The following is a 24,313-nucleotide window of genomic DNA, read 5'->3' as shown; positions in this document are numbered from 1 at the left end:
ATGCAGAAATAACTGAAACGAGACTTGATCGCAAAGCGAAGAAGCGGAAGCAGACCTGGTTTCACTTGGGATTCAGACATTGCTCAGTGGCACAGGGGACCACGTAACGCACAGGCAGGCGCTCGGTTTCCAGGCGCAGTTTCAGGCGCCAGAGGCAGCCCCGTGGGCGGCTGCCCCGGGAGGGAAGGGAAGGGAAGGGAAGGAAGGGAAGGGGGGAGCGCTGGAACCTTCAGAGGCAGTTGGGGAGTGACAGTTGGAGAGAGGAGGCTGGCTGAGGAGCACGCCGCAAAGCCCGAAGGCACAGGTAAACAGGCAGCGGAGGAGAGTTAACAAAAAATTCAGAAAACTAGGCTTCAAGGAGCACCCGGGGCCTGAAGGCGAGTTCAGATGCTGGGGGAGGGGAACAAAATAAGAACAAAAAAGTGAACTGGGGAATAAGTGAAAGCAGCGTTGTGCTAGGAGGAGGCAGCTAGCCAGCTGCAGAGGCGAGCACGCTCCTACTTTTCTTGCCATGTTGACTACAGAAACAGACTTCAAATGACGCAGCGTCTATAAACAGAGAGGAAGAATTAGTTCCCGTTCGGGTAGTTGTGCCTGTGACCCTAAAATCCTTACCCCACACATGCATCAGGAATTCAGCTCCTGAGGGCACTGACAGCGTTATCACATAGCTGGTACAAGGAGGAGCGGTAGGCAAAAGGTCCGTGTAATAAGCGCTTGCTTATTATTACACAAACTCGGTACTGCAATTATAAACGTTGCCGAAAAGCTGGGCATACCATTCGTCCCCAAAATGTAAAACATGAATCGGAAGTCAACTGCAGGGTAAACAGACTTCATAGAATGTTTTTCGTTACACATGAATTTGATTCAGAAGTAAACAAAAAATCTGATTGTTCTGTTTCACTCAAATTGATGGAGCAGGACAGTTACTTTGATGCGGTATTCCACTGTGCTCATTTTTGTTAAAAGATGTATCACAAACGCCTTGTTCGCATGCTGATTTGCCTCTTCAAACAGCACTGCTGCTTCCTCCATAACGCTTTCTCTTTCTGGTCTTTTTCCTGCTGGTCTGAATAATTAGTTCTCTGGGGAGATCAAGTCTTTTCTTGCTTACTAGTATTGGAACAGGGAATATCCGAACTAATCCCATGGTACCCCCGATAATGCTCCTTTTGACATATAGAGATCCTTCATGTAGCATTATGTGACCCTTACTGTAGACAAATACACGTCAGTTGTACTCCGTGAAACATTTACAAGCTCCAGCTAGATCCATTTATGTTTATCGCTCCATGGAGCAGGACTTCCACAGTGGTATCTATGTAGCAATCCTGTTTGATAAGCTGCTACGTAGAGAGCAGAATGCCAACGTGGATGCGAGCTCCGTATTCCTGACTGGGTGGCCATAACAGATGGTCTATAGTGGAACCTCAGTCACACAAAAAAACGTGAAGCGGCACAAATCTGAGTCACTGGTACAAAATCTCTTTTGGAGGACTCTTGACTGCTGTTCTGACTGTTGGGGTGCTAAAAAGGACAGTGCCTCACTGGTGAGGAGCTGGCCCTGAAAATTCCTTTCTAAGCTATTTTTAAAAAATCCTTTTTGTAGGACAGTAAGGCAGTATAACTTTTAAAAAGGACAGGCTTGTCTTGTGCCTTTGATAGCAGTGGAGAAATACTGATCAAAAGAACTTACTATTGCTTGTAGATCTTCAGGAAGGCTTGCAGGTATTGAACACGTGCATATTTTTATATATATGCCTACAAACTTGTATGCGAGATGTTGCTCACGTGAACTTTATCTGACGACAGTTAATTTTTATTCTTGCAAACTGACATTATATGTATTTATACAAACACATATGTAAATATGTACAAATACACATCTATGTAAAACACCTGTAGTACTCATTTCTTCTCCATCTCTGCTTGGGATTCATGTAATCATTTTTAAAGTAGCATTTTTGCCAAAATACAGACTAAATAGAGAATAGGAGAAGGACAAGTAACAGCACCCCTTTGAAATATTAGCAGTTTTACATTCATATCTTATGTTGTGGTCTTAAATCTCCTTACAGATGGAGACTCTACAGACCAAAGTCAAAAAAGGAAAGCAACCTAGAAATAAAAGGGAAGCCAACTCTGTAAACTCTGCCGGCCAAGTGATAAAGAAAAGGTAAGGTTTCTATTTATTCACTCATAAAGTCTGTATTTTTCTTGAATTGTTACCATACAAACATCACTTGATATAAAACGCATCATAAAAACGCTTTACACAATCAAAATGGACAAAACATACCTCATGATGCATTTTTCATATAAGAAATAAACTAGCTGAATGCATTATTCACCAGCTTGTTCAGCTATACTGAAGAACTAATTCTATAGCTATTATACAAAGTCAGAATTGAAAAGTAAAAAACTCTCTGTGCACAGGACAGTGGACTTGGACAGCAGTCTTGATTTTTATCCCTTCTATGGCAGTTATTTTAATAAATACCCACATCACATGCTTCATTTTTAGATTTTTAGTGCTTTACAAAGATGGATTTCATTTCATACTGGGAAGACCAAAGTACAACCATGTAAAATGACACCCTCAACTTCACCTAAAAAGCCAGTCTAGCCATCAGACTCTGCTAGAGCTTCCCTTTGGCAGAGTATGCTGTCAATAACTTTATGAGCTGCTCACTGCACCGTTCAGTCCAGATCAAAAGCAGCACGCAGGACAGTGAATAAATCTGAGAATTAAAGTATGGCACTGACAAACACAGCTAACAGAATTAAGTACATATAACAAAGCAAAACGTGTGCATCTGCAGGTTCTGTCTCTCATTAATGGGGGCAACAGAAGTTACACTGTTTTGGCAAATTTTACCTTAGATTGGTATAAAACCCCCCGACCTACATTCTTTGTTATCAACCCTTGCTTGCATTTAGATTATTTTAGCTGGTTTAGTTCAAGTTGGTGTAGGTGAATTTAAAGTTTTAAATATTTACAAATATGTACAAATCTCTCTTCTAAATTTGGAGTTACACAATCGTTCTGTAACTGTGGCACAGTTAAATCTTAGTTAAGTTTTTTTTTTAAAATACAATTCTTCTGAGAAATGCAATTGATTTACAAAGGATGACAAATTCTACAGTTCTCTGACTTAAAATCATGTGGAATTTTATTTTAAAAGATGTCTTGACTGCTTGATTGTACACCTGTACAGCAATAAAAATGAAGGGATAGCATTAGGGCTGTTGCAGTAAATCATTTCTCAAGTAGCATTACTGTCTACTTGAGGGAGAAATAACTGGCTTGGTAGGTCAGCAGAAATGGATGCGGGGGTAAAACAGGTCAGCAAAATTATGAATAGGTCATACTGACTCAAAAGTATCTGTATTGGCATGTGTAAACAGGAATGTAGTCTGTGACAGGCATGACAGGAGATGCTGGTGTTGCCGAGGCCTTAATTGTAGTACTGCGTCCAGTCTTGGGTGCTGCAGTTCAAAAAAGATGTGAATGATTTTGAGACAACACAGGGAGAAGAAATAAGCATCCTGAGAGCTTTAAAACTGTGACACACAGGGAAGGATTGAAATGAAGTGGAATTGCTTAGTCAACAGGTAAAAAAAATTAGGGGAGACATATTTCTTAAGATGTGCAAGAGGCATACTGAGAGACGAGAGGCAAAACTGTTCACATCCATTACAGTTATAGTTCAGTAGCAGTGAGCTTTTATTTTAACTAGTGTTCCAGGTTCCTCAATGTGAGCTGGACCAAGGAACTTACCTGGCTGAAACTTAGCCATTTTGAAAGTAGTTTCACAACATCTTAAATCACTCTAAATCGAGCCTGCCACAGTCCCACCTCCCCCGTTATGCCAACATTGGTACTCACTCACCTGCAGGGTAAGCTGAGTCAAGAAGCTGAGCGGGACAAAAACTAGGTATCCTTTGTAGGATTAATAATGTTCAGAGGGTTCAGGCACTCACTACATGCACAAACAGGGGGGACGTGACTCACCCATCAAAGCAACCAGCTCTCAAACTGCCCTTGAGCTCCTTTCCTAAAAAAATGACTATACTTCAGAGGGTTTTGGTCATATCAACACAGGGGGACTACTGCTCATATGAGTCAATTTTTTTTTTTTTTTCTTCTGTCAGAAATACAGGGAAAACAGTGGATAGTATTTTAAAACATAATAGCCATATCAACACCATTAGTTGTATTTTTGGGGAAAAAAAGAAAAAACAAGCAACCACCAAACACCAAGCCATCAAGTAAATAAATTTAAACAAGATTTATGATATTTAACAATACTATTTACAAGCACTCGTTGTGCTGGCCGCTATACATATAAATACACTTAAAAAAAAAAAAAAAAAAGGCAAAATGACTCAGACAACAATCACACGCTGGCTGAAGAACCGCCAGGGCAGGGGGTGCGGGGCTCAGAACCCCGTGGCCGAGCAGAGCCGCGGCTTCCCGGCTCTCACTGCGGCGCAGAGCAGGGGGCCCGCGGGCCGTGCCCGAGGCGGCTGGGTCCCTCCGGCGGCCCCGCCGCCTCTCGCACAGCCAGGCCGGCCCCAGGGCCCCACGGCCGGCCGGGGGGAGGCCTTCCCGCCCACAGCCCTTCCCGGGAAGGGGGCTCTGGGCCCCGCTAAGAGGGCCCGGTGCGGCGGGACGGCGACTTTACCTCAGCGTTAGCGGGGTTTTACCTCAGCCCTGCCGGTTTTTTTACCTCAGCCGACGGGGCTCGCTCTGGCGGCGGCCGGCGCTCGTCCGCCTCCCCCCCGGCCCGCAGAGGGAGGAGAAGGGCGATGGCGATGACGAGCCGCCCGCCGCTGCGCGCCGCCCCGGCCGGCACCGCCTCCTCCTCCGGCAGCGCTCCCCTTTCCCGGCTGTCCCGGCGGCGGCGGCGGGCGCCAATGAGGCGGCGCGTCCCGGCGGCAGGCTCCAGTGGGCGGGCGCGGGGGGCGGGCCGCGGGCCGGGGGGCGGTGGCAGCAGGCTCGGTTGTGAGTGAGTGAGTGTGTGTGAGTGAGTGCCATGGCCGGAGCCCGCTGAGAGTGACAATAGGAGCGAGCCGGAGCGCGACCCCGACGCCCACCGGGACCCCCCCTCTCACCTGAGCCAGCCGCTGGCGGAAGAGGCCTTCCCTCCCCTCGCAGCACCGCCGCGCCGCCCGCCCGGCCTGCCCCCCCCCGGCCGCCCGCACCGCGCCCGCCGCTCCCCCTCGGCTCGGCCCGCACTCGGCTCCCCCCCGCGCCCCCCCCCCCCCCGCCTCCTCAGGGCCCCTCCGCAGGGCTCCGCCGGGAATGTGAGTGAGGCAGCAGCCATCGCAGGCAGGGGGCCGCGCCGAGTGCATGGGACTGAGCGGAGCCCGAGCAGCCGCCCGCTCCTGAACCCGCCGCCAACGCCGCCCTGCGCTGGGGAGGCCGCCAACGCCGCCGAGGCCTACAGGCTCCTGCGCCGCCGCCGCCGCCGCCGCGGCAGGGACCGAGCCCGGCGCGTACCACACTCGGGCCGCCGCCGCCAGGCATCGGCCGCGCTCCGCCAAGCCCGGCTCAGGCCGCCGCCGCCTCCCTCCCGTCTCCGGCTTCTCTACCAGGAGGGTCAAGGTAACTCCATCCCTCCGTCCCTCCGCGCCGGCCCGCGGGGGAGCGGCGAGGCGGCGGCGGTGCGGGGAGGAGGCGCGGGCGGGCCGAGGCGGGGGGGGGGGGCCGGGCGGCGGTGAGGAGGCGCGGGGGGCTGCGCGGAGGACATGTTCCAGCTGCGGTGCTCCGCGGCTCCCTTCTGGAAATGACAGCCGATAGCAGCGGGCGGGAGGCAGCTAATTACACCTCTGCTTCCCCGGGCGCGGAGCGAGCCGCTGGCTCCCTTCCCCGCTGATATCCGTCGGTATTTTCACGTCCACTCGCCTCTCCGTGCATTACACCCCCCTCCCCCCCGGGGACCAGCAGATCTGATGTGCGTGGCTTCGTATGTACCAAAATACTTCGGGAATAAAATAAGATCCCCTGCCGAAAGAAAGAAGCAGCAGTGGCTGGGTTTGCAGCTTTCCCACTCGCACACAATAAATAATCTGGGGCTTCTCCCCCCCCCCCCCCCCCGTTCGTTGAAACAGTGTGTTTCACTGTGATAGTGTATTCAGGGGAGCGAATCTTCATTTGGAGAGATGAAAAAAAGATCAGTGTTTACTGTAAGGTTGTTAGGCTGGATGTAGTCTTGTTGAATTAGAATTAGATTTTAATAATTTATAAAGCAGGTTAGGGAAACTGTTACTAAATTTACAGCAGAGAAGTGTCAGTAAAGCTTCTTGCTGACACAATGATCCTGCAGTTTAAGTGATCTACTTTAGTCCTTCTCCATTATTATTATTTTTTTTTGGTAATTTAATTTTGAGAGAGCGTGCAAACATTTCTGCAGAAATGGTTACACTTTAATGGTGCACGTGATGGGGAGGTGAATCTTTTTGATCAGATGAAATAGGGCCAAGCAATTCAGGTTTTAAAGAATATATTTTTGCTGATACTTCCAGAATTTGGTTTATGTAACAGGTAACTTTGTGTTTGCATGTTTTTTGGCGGACTGTTGAAATCCTAGAAGTGGGTTGCTAAAGTACAGGCCATTCTATTTCAGTTTATCTGAGTTTTTTATTTATTAATCTTGGCTGGGGCCTGAATGCCCGGGTGATGGTGGCATTTTTTTTTTCTCTAGATGATAAACAAGACCAGTTTAAGGTATGGGTTCATGTTGCTGATAGTATATTATATTTAGAAAGCATAAGTTGATAGTGAAAGAATACCTCAGGAGAAATCAAAAAGATGGAATAAGGTTTTTTCATTATTGTAATGCCAGCTGCACAGTTCAGCTTCTGGGTGCTGCACATGCTTCCTCGAAGAAGCTATGGAGTTTATACTTCCATTTTTGATAGATTTTGTGCACTTATATGTAATTTTGCATTAAGTAGTTCTTATCTTTTGGAACTTGTTTACACTGTCGTAGTAAATCATACTTTCTAAAGCTTTTCCTACAAAAGACAAACCCAAATAATGTCTGTTTCAATGGATTTAATAATTTATGAAGCATATGAGTAACCAAATATTTTAATAAAATAAGTACTCGAAAGTGTTCTCTATATTGTGGAATCAACTTCTTTTAGCATACGAGTCACTTCGCTAATTGAAGTCAACAGACATTGAGGATGAGTAATGCTTTCCAAGGACATGTTCTAAGACCCTGATCCTGCAAATGCTTATGCCGATGCTTAACTTTGCACGACTGTAGCCTTACGGAAGTCAACAGAGCTGCTCTTGTTAATAATTGTGTTATTAATGCAGATAGTTCTGTTGATTTCAGTAGAGGTGCACATGCTGGTGAAGTTAACTGTACCCAGAGCTGCTTGAAATATGTAGGCCTAAATTCCTCCTATCTCGTTTCCCTTAAGTATTACTCATGTATTTCACCAAGATGCGATGGGCCTTTTTAACAGGCAGGACAAGACTGCTAAGTACAATAGCTGGACGGATTAATTCACTGTTAAAATGTTTCCTCTTGGTATTTCTTAGTAGTATGGAATCAGCTACAGGAGTACTACCAAGGCAAGTTTTATAGGAAGAAGCAATGCTTGTTTCTTAGACCAGCTGATGGAGTTGGGAAGCAAACAAACTTTTGCTTGCAGAAACCTTTTTTGGCTCTCTGCCTCTCCCTGCAAACCTTGTCTGGCTTATGCCCTTAGAACAGTTATGGCTACCACGCTGCTATTCTTACAGGAATGCCAGAACGTGGAATAACTATGTGGAAAGAGACTCACAAGAAAATAACTGAGTATTTCTAAAATGGACAATAAAGAAGTAATATGTAAAGTTTGTCAGCGTTAGTGAAATTGTGAAGCATAGCAGTACTTTTTGCTATACTTTCTTAAATCTCTATAAAATCTTGTATGTAGGTGTGGCAAATAAACTGTATTTTTCTTCTGTCCTATTTTTTTTGTCCTATGCATATTGATGACTTTAATGCCAAGAAACCATTTGTACCTTTTTGTGTACCCATTCTTTAGCATGCATGGTCCCTTGCAGAATGAGTTTAAATTACTTTGTCCCAAAGAATATGTAGTTTAAGGCTACAATCCTATGTCAAGTCTACAGGTGTATGAGGTTCTATTGACATAATGATGTCAGCACTAGGTCTGAATTTTTCCTGTTGCAGGATTTTTAGCAAATGGGAGACACAGATAAAAAAGTGAGCAAGAAGAATTATTACACTGTTCAATTAAGTTTATTCCGTACAATTTGTAAGCATGTTGGTGGGTTAGCAGTCTATCTGGGTGAGCTGTCAGCAGGAGAGTGGTGCAGAAAGAAGAAGATTTTTGGAAAATTTGGTTTAATCATTACCCACTTCATCCATTTGGAATATGTTTGTAACGTTTGTTTTCCTTCAGTAGGGATATGTCCTCAGCACCAACTACTCCTCCATCAGTGGATAAAGTAGACGGATTTTCTCGGAAGTCCGTCAGAAAAGCCAGACAGAAGAGGTCACAAAGTTCCTCCCAGTTTAGGTCTCAGGGCAAGCCGATCGAGTTAACTCCCCTGCCTCTGCTAAAAGGTAAGATCAAGAATTATTTTTAATAAATAAAACAATTTTACTCTACAGCCAACTTCTAAACTCAAAGTATTCTATTGCCAGAAATTGCAGGGAAATTTTGCCAGCAATGAGAAATGTTTCATGCCAGAAATGTATGTATTTAAGCTCTACAAAATATTTTATCTGTAACTTGAGGGTGTGGTAATTGTTTGCAATACTTTTGAAAGTTTTAAATGCTAATGTTAACCCGTGCCATGACTTGAGTTTTCAAGGCACTCAGGCTATGTGTGAGTATTTTAGTTTGTGAATCCTCAACAGCTGATGTAAATGAACAATAGTTTTGGTAAGGGTAAATTGACTTGTGAGCAGAGGGAAACAGGTTTTTAATATCTTTTAATATCTTCCTTGACGTGTGGGTCTGCAACCTGTGACAGTGGTGCCAAATGGAGCCCACAGGCATGTTTTGAATGTCCTACAGCAAGGTATTAGTGGGGAGATGGGACCCCCTCTCATACCATTTGTGCATGGGTAGCTCCCAGCTCCTGGCTTCTGCTGGGTTTTGAAATCGAGAGGTCCCATGAGCTGCAGCCTCTCAAGAGGAAAGATGCTGCCAGTCGGGTCTTAGGCAAGACATTACTGTTTTGAGAGCCTGCGTATCCCAGCTCCGGTTGAGTTTCTGCTGGCAGATTTAACCTCTAATTTGGGAAAGAAAATTATGATCCTGCATACTGCCCTTGAAAGGATGCCAATATCTTGAATGCTTCCCCTAAATCCCAGTTGTCACCAAATTTCAGTACAAATTGAGGGGCCAAAAGCACCTCTCAGAATTATGTCTGTCTGGTGAGGAAGGTGGAATCACCTCTCAGAAGTCTGTCTTTTACACTGAATTCTCCAATGCTTTATTTACTTTTGTGGATTGCTATTCTTCTTTTCCGCTCTAAGTAGCGAAAATAAGCATGGTTGGTGTTGATAATTCTGGGAAATAGCAAGATTAATAGGCTTAATATTATGTCAGTCCCATTTTTCCTTTGTGGGAAAGTATATTTCATAGAATCATAAAATCGTAGAATCGTTAAGGTTGGAAAAGACCCTTAAGATCATCAAGTCCAACTGTTAACCTATCGCTGCCAAGTCCACCCCCAAACCATGCCCCTAAGCACCACATCTATGCATCTTTTAAATACCTCCAGGGTTGGAGACCCAACCACTTCCATGGGCAGCCTGACTACCCTCTTGGTGAAGAAGTTTTTCCTAATATCCAATGTAAACCTCCCCTGGCGCAGCTTGAGGCCGTTTCCTCTCGCCCTGTCACTTGTTACTTGGGAGAAGAGACCGACCCCCACCTCGCTACAGCCTCCTTTCAGGCAGTTGTAGAGAGCAATAAGGTCTCCCCTCAGCCTCCTCTTCTCCAGACTAAACAACCCCAGCTCCCTCAGCCGCTCCTCATAAGACTTGTGCTCCAGACCCTTCACCCACTTCATTGCCCTTCTCTGGACACGCTCCAGCACCTCGATGTCCTTCCTGTAGTGAGGGGCCCAAACCTGAACACAGCACTCGAGGTGCGGCCTCACCAGTACCGAGTACAGGGGCACTATCACCTCCCTGGTCCTGCTGGCCACAGTATTCCTGATACAAGCCAGGATGCCATTGGCCCTCTTGGCCACCTGGGCACACTGCTGGCTCATATTCAGCCAGCTGTCAACCAGCACCCCCAGGTCCTTTTCCTCCAGGCAGCTCTGCAGCCACTCCTCCCCCAGCCTGTAGGGTTGCATGGGGTTGTTGTGACCCAAGTGCAGGACCCGGCACTGAGCCTTGTTGAATCTCATGCAGTTGGCCCCGGCCCATCGATCCAGCCTGTCCAGGTCCCTCTGTAGGGCCTTCCTACCCTCCAGCAGATCGACACTTCCACCCAACTTGGTGTCATCTGCAAACTTACTGAGGGTGCACTCGATCCCCTCATCCAGATCATTGGTAAATATATTAAACAGAACTGGCCCCAGTACTGAGCCCTGGGGAACACCACTGGTGACCGGCCACCAACTGGTTTTGAATCCAGTCACCACCACTCTCTGGGCTCGGCCGTCCAGCCAGTTTTTAACCGAGCACAGAGTGCACTCCAAGCCGTGAGCAGCCAGCTTCTCCAGGAGAATGCTGTGGGAGACAGTGTCAAAGGCCTTACTGAAGCCCAAGTAGACAACACCCACTGCCTTCCCCTTATCCACTAAACGGGTCACCATATCATAGAAGGAGACCAGGTTAGTGAAGCAGGACCTCCCTTTCATAAACCCATGCTGGCTGAGCCTGATCCCCCTGTTGTGCCACACGTGCCGCGTAATGGCACTCAAGACAGTCTGCTCCATGACCTTTCCTGGCACCGAGGTCAGGCTGACAGGCCTGTAGTTCCCCAGATCCTCCTTCCGACCCTTGTAGAGGGGTGTCATATGTGCTAACTTCCAGTCATCTGGGACCTCCCCGGTTGACCAGGATTGCTGATAAATGATGGAGAGTGGCTTGGCAAGCTCCTCTGCCAGCTCCCTCATTATCCTCAGGTGGATCCCGTGTGGCCCCATGGACTTGCGCGCTTCCAGGTGGAGGAGCAGTTCAGTGACTGCCACCTCTTCGATAACTGGGGCTTCGTTCTGCATCCTGTCTCTATTTCCCAGCTCAGGGGCCTGAAAACCCTGAGGATGACCAGTCTGACTATTAACGACTGAGGCAAAGAAGGCATTAAGTACCTCAGCCTTCTCCTCATCCTTCGTGGCCATGTTTCCCTCTGCATCCAACAAAGGATGGAGATTCTCCCTGGCCCTCTTGTTGCTGATATATTTGTAAAAACATTTTTTGTTATCTTTAACAGCGGTGGCCAGTTTAAGTTCTAGCTGGGCCTTCGTTTTTCTGATCTTCTCCCTGCATAACCTCACAACATCCTTGTAGTCCTCCTGAGTCACCTGCTCCATTTTCCAAAGGCGGTAGGCTCTCCTTTTTTTCCTGAGTTCCAGCCAAAGCTCTCTGTTCAGCCAGGCGGGCCTTCTCCCCCACCTGCTCATCTTACGGCACATGGGGACAGCCTGCTCCTGTGCCTTTAAGACTTCCTTCTTGAATAACATCCAGCCTTCCTGGACTCCTTTGCCCTTCAGGACTGCCTCCCAAGGAACTCTGTTAACCAGACTCCTAAACAAGCCAAAGTCTGCCCTTCTGAAGTTCAGGGTAGCGGTTTTGCTGACCCCCTTCCTTACTTCTCCAAGAATTGAAAACTCTATCATTTCATGGTCGCTGAGCCCAACGCAGCCTCCAACCACCACATCGCCCACCAGGCCCTCTCTGTTTGTAAGCAGCAGGTCCAGCGGGGCACCCCCCTCGTTGGCTCGCTTACCAGCTGCGTGAGGCAGTTATCTCCCACACACTCCAGGAACCTCCGAGACTGCTTTCTCTCTGCTGTGTTGTATTTCCAGCAGGTATCTGGTAAGTTGAAGTCTCCCACGAGAACAAGGGCTAGAGATTGTGAGACTTCAGCCAACCGCTTGTAGAATACCTTGTCTGTTTTCTCATCCTAGTTGGGTGGTCTATAACAGACTCCCACATTTCCCACATTCCCTCCTCTACCTGTTTGACAAATTTATTAATCAGAGTATTGAAATGTGTAATAAATGTGTAATTGCACTTTGGCTTAGTTCTTAACCCTACTTCTTCATAAGAAGAGAGAAGTTGCAAAAAAAAAAAAACCAACAAACCAACCCTCACAAAAACCTCACACCTTAATGTGTGTCTTATAATTTAATTAAAAGTAGGATTCTAGGATTAGTTCTAGTGGATTTGTCATTAAAATATTTGGGGCTTCTTTCTGTGGGATACCTGTAAGAATGTGCAAATGGCCATACTGGGTCAAAAGAAAGGTCCATCTAGTCCCACTGCGTTGTGCCTGACAGTGACTGGCTTGGAAGCATAGAGGAGAGTAGAAGAGCGGGAGGCCTGGAGTGATGCTGTACCTGAATGCTGCCCCCCTTCAGCATGTCTCAATTTAGGATCTGTCGGTGCCAGTGGATTTGACTTTGTAGTCTGCAATGAGTATTATTTTATGAATTTTTCTCATTGTTTTGTGACAGCACGTTAAAGAAGCAAATGCTCCTTTAAATAATTTCGAAGCTCAGTTTTATACTTTTGCAGGTCATTTTTGATATGCAGGTCATTTCCATTGAAAATACTAGCTGCTGCACTTCAGAAGGTGAATGGAGTTTATCCTTTGGCTTAAATGGCTAGATTACTGGAAAACATTGAGATTTGTATTTGTATAAATGAAGAAATTGATGTTACAGTTATTTCATTCTGTTGTGTAGTCCCATTCAGGGAATAAACTAGGCGTGTGCACAAGTACAAGAAAAATGTTGCCTTTGTCTGAGGACCTGGTCTTGCAGAAACAGGCATATGCAGGTGCTTAATTTGACTGCTGTAGCTAGTCCCGTGGATTGAGATATAAAACTATAATAAGATAAAACAAACAGATGGGGAGCAGAGAGTGTTGGTGAGACATTTATGATTAGTGTCATAATGAGTTACAGTGGTCCAGCTTCAAATTAAGAATCTGATCCTGTGAGTTAGTTTTCCCTCTTTGACATAATGCGGATTCCCAGAGGCACAGGGATCTACCTGTGCAGATTAATTTCCAGGATTTGGGCCTAACAAGCTATCTGAAACAGCAGTGGTATTGGCCCCTGCTGAAGGGACATTGGTAGTTAAAAATTATGCTACTGTTTGGAAATATTCTTGACCTACATTAATATTTGTAACATTCAGGATTATTAAACTTGAAAGAAGTGAGGAAACAATTTTCTCCTGCATTTTTCATACTTTTCTTGGCCAATTGCCTGAAAGTCCTAATTTTTTAAACTCTAAGGTTTACACTTATCTTCAAACAAGTGACTAGTCCTATTATTTCAGTCCAGTAACTACATGATTTCCAATTTTATCCTTATTGTTTGGGTCTGTCAAACCAGAACAGAGAAGAGATTTCAGCAAAAGAGCTTTTTAAAGTCTCAGAGAAATGAAATCAGTTTGGAGATCTACAGTTGCTAAGTTTATTTAAACTTCTTGTTTTGGGTAAATTTCAAGTTTAATTAAACCTCTTCAGAAATATTTCAATACAGGAAATTTTTAGAGGACTGACCTCTAATTCAATCTTAGATGTGTTTCATATTCGTGATGGAGGGGCTTTGCTGACAAAACCAGACATGCTATGCTCCCCTCTTTTCTTTTTTGTATAACCATGTTGCATATTGACATTTGCAGGCTGCCTTCTCCCAAACACCATTTTTATGGACTTTAGTATCTTCTTAGATTATAAGAATCATGTATGCAGAAAACGAGATAAATGCTTAGTCCATTCTTTGCGAGTTTTTATACTATGCCTGTCACCATAATGATTTGAGCACCTTCCAGTAGTGTATTAAGTGACGTGACTACACATCTGTCACATCTTATCTGCTCTCATTCCTTTCCCTAGGGGCAGAGTCATATATAGTGAAATGGCTTGTTTTGGTAGTGTTTTAATGCAGTCTGTTGCCTTCTGTGAACATACATGCCTGTATTGCAAAAACAGATAGATAAGTCAGCGTTGTTGTTGTTCATTTGGTAATAAAAATGTTTCAGGAAAGAAAAATAGAAGAGATGGTATGTTTTGATGCTTTGTACAAGTCTGAGGGATAACCTGATATTTAGGAAATGTAGTAAGAAGAACTGGAATTTTCAGTATTGCTTATTCCAGAAAAAAAGTATAGAGAAAGTAAGTTGTTTCTGTTGTTTTTTGGGGTTTTTTTTTGTTTGTTTGTTTGGTTTGTTTTTTTAATTAACAGAAGTATGTGTATTGTATCTTTTTGTAAACAAACATTTAATGTATTTAGAAAATAAGATGTGTCTTCTGGGGCTCTGTTGGGCTGAGTTTAGGCTTTCAAAAGCCACAAGCCAAAAAGCTGCTCCGTTTGCTTACAAGTAAAGACTTAGCTTTTCTGATAATTTAACTATATTTTTATTTATTGCGTTATGACTAAATCTAATTTGGAGTTATGTTTTTTTGATATGACTAATGTGCAATATAACACTTTAAAAGCAGCCTTTTTTTTTGTTTTAAGTGGAGAGGAATGGGACGAGAAGTGCATATGGGAGTTGCGATACAATTGTCCTGCGTTTTCAATATGTGCACTCTTATATATGTTTCAGTCTCACATGCATTTTTTAATGTTTGTGTGCTCTTGCCTGGTGTATCTTGCAGTGCGTTATGGCTTTTGATTTCGACTTCACTTTTAAAGAGGCTTTTGGTATCATCATCAAGGCTGGCAGGTCCCCTAGATAACTGGTTTGTGGCAGAGCAGTCCTGGTGAAGGGCCCTTTTCTGGGAACGAGTACTTCCACCTCTGTGCCTTAGTCGAACCCAGCCCAGGTTTGTTAACCAAGTTGGTGGCATACCTCAAATCATGCTTGTTCTGTCGAGGAAGATAGTGTTGTGTGTGCATGAGATAGGTGTATTATTTATTGGAGGATTATTTTACTTTCATTTTGTATAGGTAGTCTTTTTACTTAGAAGTCTCTAGAGGTGGATCAGTAGGAGTGCAATGTTAGAAAGAAATTGGTTGGAAAAAAGTATATTGTAGTACGGGACATGTGAAAACAGCAATTTCAGTATTACCTGTGAAAGGGGCAGGGGGAGTTCATTTGTGTTTCTGCCAGTATCTGTAATGGTAGGGGAGTGTCCAGAGGATGAAGACATACATATAGATGACTAAAAAGATCATATGCCTTATGAATACGTGTTTATTATCTTGAGAAATTGGACAGAAAACTTGCATGTAATTCACAGTATTCTTCCCATCCCCCTCGCCCTCATTAAAAAGTCATAAGTTAGGTAAAGCAAACCATCCAAAACTAAGACTGTTAAATTTTAAATCAGTGTATCCCATTTTTGTGATTTCAATGTCTGCCTATTTTTTCCTATCATCCTCCTACATTTTCCAATGATCTAATATAATTAGTGTACTTTACTTTCAGGTTTTCTAAAACTATTGTATATTTCTGTTGAAAACAGCTCAAAGTATGATTTTTATTTTTAGATAATTTTTCATCCTTAAAATAGGCACTCAGAACAGAAGTTCTCTGTCAACAATACCAATTGCTTTGCTACCTCAATATTATGAAATTTATTGAGCTTCTAATACATTTATCAGATAGTTTCCATGGCATCATTAAAGAATTGCTGTAGTGACAACGAAAGAGCATTGCATAGTCAAAAAGGGAAAATCTCTTTTCACTTGCTGTTTGCTTTTGGTCATTATATTATTTCCCTATAGTTGAGATTTTATTATAAGCTTTTCTTATGAATGCTATCTATAGGTCAAATGCTGAATTTCCTAAATAGTAAAAAGTCCTACCAACTCCAAAAGACTCTTGACTAAGTGAGAACTGCAAGATGTGCACCTTCTTTTTCAAATACAGTTACATCTGATTTTTTTTTTTAAATCTCCTTTATCATAAAAAGGTCTGGCTTTTTCAGCCTTAGGATACTGCCTTCAGAACTGTACATATAGTTATGATTTGAGTTGAAGAAGAATAAAGATATAGCTTCTATTTTCTGTTGACTTCCATGGGGGTTGGCTGCTTGTCTTTTCTGTGCTACTCTCCATTTGTGAAATCTGGAATGCTAAACTGTTAATAATATACCTAAGCTAAATACTTTCTCTTAATTTATAAACAGGAATTTAGGGTCACAGTGGTTATGACTTCTCAAAATAAAATTTTGCTTTATTTCTATAATTGGAAATAGATCTCTAGACTCCTAATTCATTGTGTGGAAGAAATGCTGGAACTGTACATAATCAATGGTGAATCAAGCATCAGTCCTGGAAATACTTTTAGGAATTTTGTGTCCATTCTGGCTGAAATAAATCTGGACATAATGGGCCATCTCTCTGTAAGATTTGGGAATAGGGCCACAATCCCAAAAGGGAGGAGGACTTAGCCTATTTGTTGTTTTTCCTTAAGATGTATGAGGCTCTTGTCATATGTAATTAATTTCTTCACTTTCTCTTGTCTTCTTGGCAATTGTTTTTTGAATATATACTTAACTTTCTTTTTATTTTTTTCAGCATCTGGTGGTTGTAGAATAATTCTTTCCAATAATCTTCAAGGTTTCTGGTTGTTTCTAAGAAGTATTTGTTTGATGGTGTTTAGAAAGGGCCATATACTAATTACCTTCTGTCTTTTTGAATGTTTCTCCACTCGTTATTGTCTCCCACATTTGGAATGTAGTTTTGTCGAGCTACATTTGTAGAGAATGGGCATGTGTGGAAATGCTGACTTGAAATTAAGATCACAGTAACAGAATACCTCCTTATCTTAACAGTGTATTAGTGAAACGGCAGTCGATGAGAAATTCTGTCAGCTTAGCCCTGATCTTCTAATGTTTCCCTTCAGTTGTCTTTATTTATTTTTAAGTCTCTTTAGGTCTGGCGATTTTCCTATAGCCCTGGTGGTGCTGGTTTTTTGTTTGTCGAGGGGGATTTGTTTTGTTTTGGTTTTGCTTTTTAACCTGAAGCCTTCAGTGTAATTGTTTTACTTCTGGAATTTTTCAGTCTACCTTCTGGAAATGTTAAGTGATGATCATTCCCACCTCTTTTCTTTTTTCTTTTATTTTTTAAATTTATTTTTAAAGTAGCTTGTAATCACTGTGTGAAATGTATTTCTGTACAATTCACAAGATTGAGTCTAAAATCCTGATAATTTTATGTAGGAATGTTTACGCTGTACCGTCATCAGAAACTTTTGTTTTCAGTCTGTATTTATAGAGTATGTCTCTATAATATGTTTCCCAGTATTATCTATTTCTGTAACAATACTACAATTTAATTTTCTGTGTCCAAGTGTAACTCTATGGGTCTGTGATAGAACCTCCTGTTTCTGTAATAAGTACCTCCTTTATATTCCTTTCCTTAAGTACCTTTGACAAATGTAAGTTCTGGTTTAGCCATGCAATTATTTCTATATAGTATGCATGATTGTTGAAGTATAGTGCTGCCCTTATAATTCATTATGATATGGAGCTTTACTGTTGTGAAGGGTACATTTTCTGTGTCTCTGGAATGATGTGCATATTTATAAAATCTGTGTTTATGTATATTAAATGTGTATAATATAGATCTGTGTATATAAGTAAGTGGTATATATATTTCATGTCATCTATAAAGTTTAGGTTTTGAGCTTATTTAATTTTCTGTTTTGGTTTTAAAATTCAGTAATACTACTGTTCATTGGTAAAGCTTCATAGTGAGGAAGCAGGCCCTTCACGTTCATCCGTTGTAAGCTACTGCCTCCCTGAGAAAAGAGCTTTTTCATTTATGCTTTCTGGGGAGTGGGAGGAGGACAGAAAACTATTTTTAGGTTCAGGGTAACTTCCTTTCACCTACATTTTTTTCATTCAAGTTATTACTGTTTCTTTGGCTCAATCAGGCAAAAATCCTTAGAAGTAACAGATGAGAGGACTCACTGAGTTCAAGTGAGTTTTGGTAGGGTTGGGCATTTCTGGATTAGTGGTGGGACCATGTAATCTTGGTAACTGTAATTCACAAATATCAGCAAATGGGCGCACATTACTTCATAAAAGGTTAAGGAAAATCTGTTAGAAAAATACTAGAGTATTCTTTCAGAAGGATATGGCAGGGCTTATCTTAGTATGAAACCTCGCTGGTTTTAAGTGTCAATCTTCGTTGCAGGTGCAGTTACATGAGGGTTTTTTTCCGGTGGACAAGCTTCTTCGAGAAATTCCCTAGCATACACCACAGAGCACTGCCTCTCATCTGTGCTGAGACAAGTGTCTGTGGGGCCACAATGTAAACCAGATTGTTAAAAACATTTTGCCTCCCCTTAATTTTAGTGATGTGCTTGACCCTGTGTCCTCTCAAACAGTTAATTCGGCAGAACTGAAATGGTGGTGATCTTTTACGTAGGGTTGATAGCTTCTGTGTGTGTGGTTTTCTGCTTTAAGAAAAAAAAAAGTAAAAAAAATTGCTGCAGCTACAGTCTGAGGATCTTTATCAAATGTTTTCAAAAGATAAGGCAGCTGTCCAGAGAACCGATGTAAAATACTTTTGTGCCCTTAGTTGTTGCACTTGATTGGAGAAATTGTCTTGTTTTGAACAGTCTTGAAGTCAAGCTGCAGGGGAGTCAGTTTTGATCAGGAATAATAATGATTTACAGTAATGGAAGGTTTTTCACCAGTAGGTTTTGCTAATTGATAGTGATGTGTGTATAATTTTGAAAATGTATGTATTCTTAGATTTGTTTAATATAACAATGTATTTTTTCAATCTCCTGTAGAAAGTTTATTTTTCAAGTCACAGTATATCTGATATTAACTGTTACATTAAGTTGTATTGCTTGAAGACAAAGTATGTAATATAATAATTCTATTTTAAATCACTAACATTTTACAATGTTTTTATTAATACATTTTTATTAAAAAGGCTCATTATTTTGCATTTATGCCCTTAATTAATTTTTACCACTATTTTTTCCTTTCCGATCTGTGTAACAGGTTCTTAACTGTGGTATTTTCCATGCATGTAAAGTGCATGGTCCTTCCCCTAACATCTGCAAGAGTCCGGGGCAGAGAAGGAACACAATATAAGAGTTGATGTACCTGGTTAAATGGGCAGAAGGAGAGAAAGTGAAAGGGATCCTTTCTGGGTAGCTTCCTAAAAGAAAAAATAGAACAGCGGTTTGCTGTAAAGTCTGTTGAACATCATTGGACATATTGCCAGCTCTTCTGTAACAGTAGCTTCTTGTGTCCCCTGATCTGAAGAGCTTGTTTTAAGAACTTCATGTTGGACTTCAGAACTGACCAAGTTCTAAGAGAAGTGGAGGCAAGCAGTTTGTTATTCTGATTATAAAAGTTTGTGCATAATTAGGTTTTTTTGAAGATTTTTATGAATTTAAAAAGACGTATCTGCTGCAAAACATCCATCACAGACTTAGCCTTCCTTACTTGGTGGTTATCTTGCAGAAGCTGAAGTAAATCATCAGTGGTATCTCAAGGATGATGAATAAATGCAGATAACTGTGTGTACCTACTGGTAAAAGTATTCGTTTTAGGACTTGACCCCCCAGTTGGAGATAATGGTTAAGTACTCAGATACAGTAATTTTTATTCAGAAAAATCGGGTACCTTCATGAAGAATAAGGTTAAGCTAAAATTGTATGTTGCCTGGAGAAGTACTTTACTGTCAGATTTTCATTAAAACAATGAAATAAATGTGACTTGCACAGTTATCCATTTTATGCTTTTCATTGTGAATAGTGGCTAGGTATAAATATAGTTTGTGTAATGGGAGGGGAGTGTTTCTTTAGGTATTCTTTTGTCATGAGGTTAAAAAGATCTGTCATTAGAATTGTTATTTTTAATGGGTTTCTAAATCTTTTTGAGGAGCATCATAAAAAATGTTTAGTGTCATTAAGAAGAAATAACTGTGATTTGTGTTGGATGTGGTCTGTAGTTTTCTGTGGGGTTCCTGGAGGATTTTCAGGAACTTTTAGGGATACATTGTGTGTGATCTCTTAGTTTTTCACCATGCTTGTGATATCTACCTGATCTGAGCTGGCCTTCTGTTGTTTGGGATTTCTGTGCCTCTTCTCAGTGTCACGAGTTTAATTTAACATCATCGTGACTTTCTTGGCTTCTTTTTTGTGTGTGCTTGTACCAAACTTGGATTTTCAAGTTTTAAAATGCAGGTGGCAGTAAATTTGTTGTTGCTTTCAAGGTTTTGAATATATTGTCATATGGATTACGTTGTAAAGGAAGACTACTGCAAGTTAGATTTCTCATATTACAAATTGATATTGAGGATAGTCAGAAACTGAGGAAAGGATGATTCCAGATTTTAGAGCAATTAAATATTCTGATTTTTCTTTTATGTTACCCAGTAGGATGTAATGCGAATGCACAAGCTTCCGTTAGTTTTCTTTGCAAGTTTAGCTCATGGGCTCTCCACTTTCACATTCCAACAGCAGGCCATAGATGTTATATGCAGACTGTTTTTAAATAAGAAAGTATCTAGTAAGTGTTTTCTGACTTAAGTTTTGAACAGTTAATCTTGTGTGTTTATAGAGAATGTATTTTCCCCTGTGTGTGGAAACAAAGGTGCTGCAAAAGATGGTGATTACAGCTGAGACAGTACTTGAATCACTGTAGAGAGCATAACTTATTTGTTGAATATTGTCAGTGTTACCAAGGGGGAGTAAATTTGGCAGCTCGTTATCTTTGGTGTTTTCAAATAACATTTTTGGGATAGCTTTTTGAAGAAGTTGAGTGGTAGTGTGTTACTAGTCATCTTTGTTCTCCTTCACTGTCCCTTTATTCCACCCAGCCCATACTTCTTTCTTCTTTGCTTGTTCTTTATCACTGCCTGCCTTACTCCCACTTTCTACTTCTTCCTATAACCTCTGACGGATACAATTCACTTCTTTTTCCACAAGAGGGTGATAAAACTCACTCATACATGTTAAAACAAGCACTCCAGGTGGAGTGGGTTGCAGAGGTTATTGAAAATCTCAATATAATAAAATTAGATATATTTATAAAGACAAAAAAATTGTCTATTCATCTTCTTAAGCTCCACCAGTGTGTTACAGTGGTTGTTTGTCTGCACTTCTGGAGACAAGACTAGACCTGTCAGGATGGAGATCCACCCTGTGAAGAGCATGCCAGCTCCATCCTGCCTCTGTTGCAGTAATCAGACCTTACTGCTAGACAGTCTTCCCTTTCTGTTATTCATGCAATAATTTTCCTTGTCATTTCTCCTCTACACACACTCTTGATTTTTTTTTTTTCTCTTTGTCCCCACCCTCCTGCTTATTATTAGCAGAAAGGGAACCTTCTTCCCCACCAATGCTAAGAAACTGCAGTGGTTGAAATTTCTACTCATCTTTAAGAAGTGCAAAAGGGTGAAAAGGCAAGGCAAAGAGAGAGAGAAAATAGCCACCACTGTGATTTGCCTCTAACGGAGGATCTTAGTAGAAAACTGTATCTGCTTTTGGCAAAACCTAGACTTAGGAGGTATTTTACTCAAGATTAAAAGCCACTCTAGTTTCTCTTTTTAGGACTAGAAGGGATGATGGAGAGAAGTGTTTATTAGTCCTTCTGAGAAGAGTAGCTCCAGAATTGTCTGTCTTCAGTGATGGAAATTGAAGCTAAAGTTCTGGCACCTGGTTTTGGCTCTTGGAAAAGTAGTGCAGTTGTCTCAGGGTGTGTTGGATGGCAAAGGTATGGGAGCAGACCTGTTAGGTATGTGGGGGAGGGTTGGGATGCAGGGCTTTTGAGATCCTCTTTGAGGAAGAGACAGCGTATCTGAGGTGGCTGTTAGCCTATATTTTGGATGCCATAAACTCAAAAAAAGTGTCCGTTGCTGTAAACTGCTTTAAAATGTCATCTGAGCTGCCAGATTAAATCTCGTTAGCCACAAGTAAAAAGAACTGCAGCGAGTCCCTTAGTATTAAGAGAAATGAGCAAATGGGATCTATACTGTGGATTAGGCATAAGCTAAGCAGTGAAAAGGCTCCTGGAAAAATTCTAGACACTTCATTGTGATGAGTCAAAAGGAGTCCTGGCAAGGAAGGAGAAAGGAACAAAATGCTTGAGGTTATGTTTACGCCATCCTTCCATTAACTGTGAAATTTCAGGTCACGGAGTGAAATTTCTTATCATTCCTTAATTTCAGGAAAAACAAATAAATGCCCCAAATAATAAATAAAAAAGATGCAGTCTTTTAAGAAAAAGACAACCACAGAGTCAGTGATGTCAATATTTTGTCTCCTTCTAATAGTAGGAAATTCCAAAGGCCGGAGAAATGTGTTGAATTTCCCAGGACAAGTCTGTTCCTCTTCCTGTTCTTTGTGTCCTCTTGTCCCTAAACTACCACATCCATAATGCGCACAGTCAAGTTCAACAAACAGCATTTGGAGCGCCTTGCTTCTTGGGCAAAAAGGGCCAAGTTTAAGGTTTGGTTCAGGTATCTCTAAATCTCAAGTGGGACAGATTCTTCCAACTAACGCACTTGAGGGGGACACCGCCACCCTTCTACAAGGGTGAAGAAGCAACCCTTCTACAAAAGGAAAAATAAACCCCACAAAACCCAAGTCATTGTTAGAATTTCTGTATATGCTTCTGAGCTGGTTCTGAGAGAGTGTAAGGGAACTGGAGAGTAAAAGTATTTTTCTTAAGTTTTCAGGATATTCTTCTAATGAAGGAATGCCATAATATCTAGAAACAGAAGTAAGTGACTTAGAAGCAGGTTTCGAAGTATCTCTAAGCAACTTTCTTTTATTTCCTGCTTGGTAAGGAACAGTCATTCCTGTTGCAGAAACTTTCTTAATCAAGGATTTTGCAGAGAGGAGGATTGACATGCCCTTCAGAATAGATTCTGAGGTGACCTCATTTGACATGAGTGCATCGTTGGTCTCCCCTTGGTTTGCACACTTGATCCTAGCATGAACAGGCATTGCACCACAGCAAAAATTAATTTGAGAGCCAACATCTTCAAAGTTATTTTTCACTTGTGGTGAAATGTGCCAAAACTTCATGGTCAATAAAAAGTAAATGGTTTGGAAATGAACTTATTTTCATGTTTATTTGTTTTTGGATAAGTATTACACTTCTGGATTAAAAACCCCTTATATTTCAAATATAGTGGAAAAGCTCTATGGCAATACATAATATGCAATAATAAAAGACAGACTGTTCTTTCATTACAGTTGGTCTTTTTAGATAAAGCATTCAGTACTTGATAATATTTTTGCCCATGTAGTTTTAAATGTCTTGCAACAGGACCTATCTCGTATCCGGAGCTGCAGCAAAGATAGTTGAACAGAGTGCCCCCCTGTGCGTGCTTCATTTCAGGAGAGGAGTCAAGTGGGTGCAGGGGAAGCGATTCAGCCTCCCCCCCCTCCGAGATTCAGTGGCGAGATGGGCAGTGCCTCCTCCTCTTCTGAGCTCATGCCGCTTTTGTGGTTAATGCAGTTTTTCTGCATTGTTGTTTCCCAGGTTTCTTGTCCATATTGAATATCTATATTTGGGATTATTTTTCCCAGATGTATTAGTTGGTGCTTTTCCAAACTGAATTTCACTTTGTTTTCTGGCCATGTAAGGAATTTGCTTAGGTTCCTTTGTATTATTTCTGACTTTACTGCTACTCAAAGTTGCCTATTTAATATCCTCAGAAGATGTTATCTATATGCTATTTTAATCGTATAGATCATTAAGGAAGTTATTAATGTCTGAACTAAATTGATTCTTATAACTCAGTGGCATTTCTTTCCAGTTGGATACTTTGAGATTTTTATCCTTTTATTTCTAGACTTTTCGGCAGTGCTATGTTTCTCTTCCTCTCCTATCCAAAAAAATTGGAATCAGATATAAACATAGGACTTTCAGGGAAAACAGAAGTGTGATTCATGGTGGAATGGAGTAAACTTTGTAAATCCAGTCACAGTTGAAATTTAAGCTGTAGTATAATCATTGTGTATGTATCTTCACATTGATTTCAATATGCTGTCTTTGTAGTCTAATTTGTACAGTAGTAGTTCTTAAATGATAAATTATTAAGTAAATATTTTCCTAGTGGAATGTGCTTTCTATTTTTGTATATAATCTTGAGAACAGAATGTGATTCTTTTCTGTAGGGTCAGCTATTTGAAATACTTGC

At 41.8% G+C, this 24,313-nt stretch overlaps 1 protein-coding gene and 1 long non-coding RNA gene across 5 annotated transcripts in view; one reads left to right on the top strand and one right to left on the bottom strand.

Moving 5' to 3' along the window:
* Positions 1-623: 623 nt before the first annotated feature.
* On the bottom strand, positions 624-4,898 carry LOC309593132. Its single transcript, XR_014228731.1, has 3 exons — positions 4,737-4,898; positions 4,019-4,061; positions 624-3,492 (listed from the first exon to the last, which is right to left on the bottom strand). It is a non-coding gene; the product is annotated as an uncharacterized lncRNA (long non-coding RNA).
* An 87-nt stretch (positions 4,899-4,985) lies between these two features.
* PPP2R5E (protein phosphatase 2 regulatory subunit B'epsilon) overlaps positions 4,986-24,313 on the top strand; it is an 80,336-nt gene continuing 61,008 nt past the window's right edge. For 2 of the 4 annotated variants that reach the window (XR_014228760.1, XM_082317590.1), the window contains exons 1-2: positions 5,530-5,614; positions 8,437-8,600. Coding sequence is in view for 3 of the 4 variants with exons in the window: in XM_082317590.1 (XP_082173716.1) it covers positions 8,444-8,600 (157 nt within the window). In the remaining variant the exon portion in view is untranslated. Of the gene's footprint in view, positions 5,615-8,436; positions 8,601-24,313 lie in introns of all 4 variants that reach the window. The other 2 variants (XM_082317589.1, XM_082317591.1) reach the window with 2 other exon arrangements.

The sequence above is a fragment of the Platalea leucorodia genome (assembly GCF_965183815.1).
Source record: "Platalea leucorodia genome assembly, chromosome: 7".
Classification (NCBI taxonomy): Eukaryota; Metazoa; Chordata; class Aves; order Pelecaniformes; family Threskiornithidae; genus Platalea; species Platalea leucorodia.
Note: the sequence above shows the minus strand (reverse complement) of the source record. Positions and strands in the feature narration are given on the sequence as shown.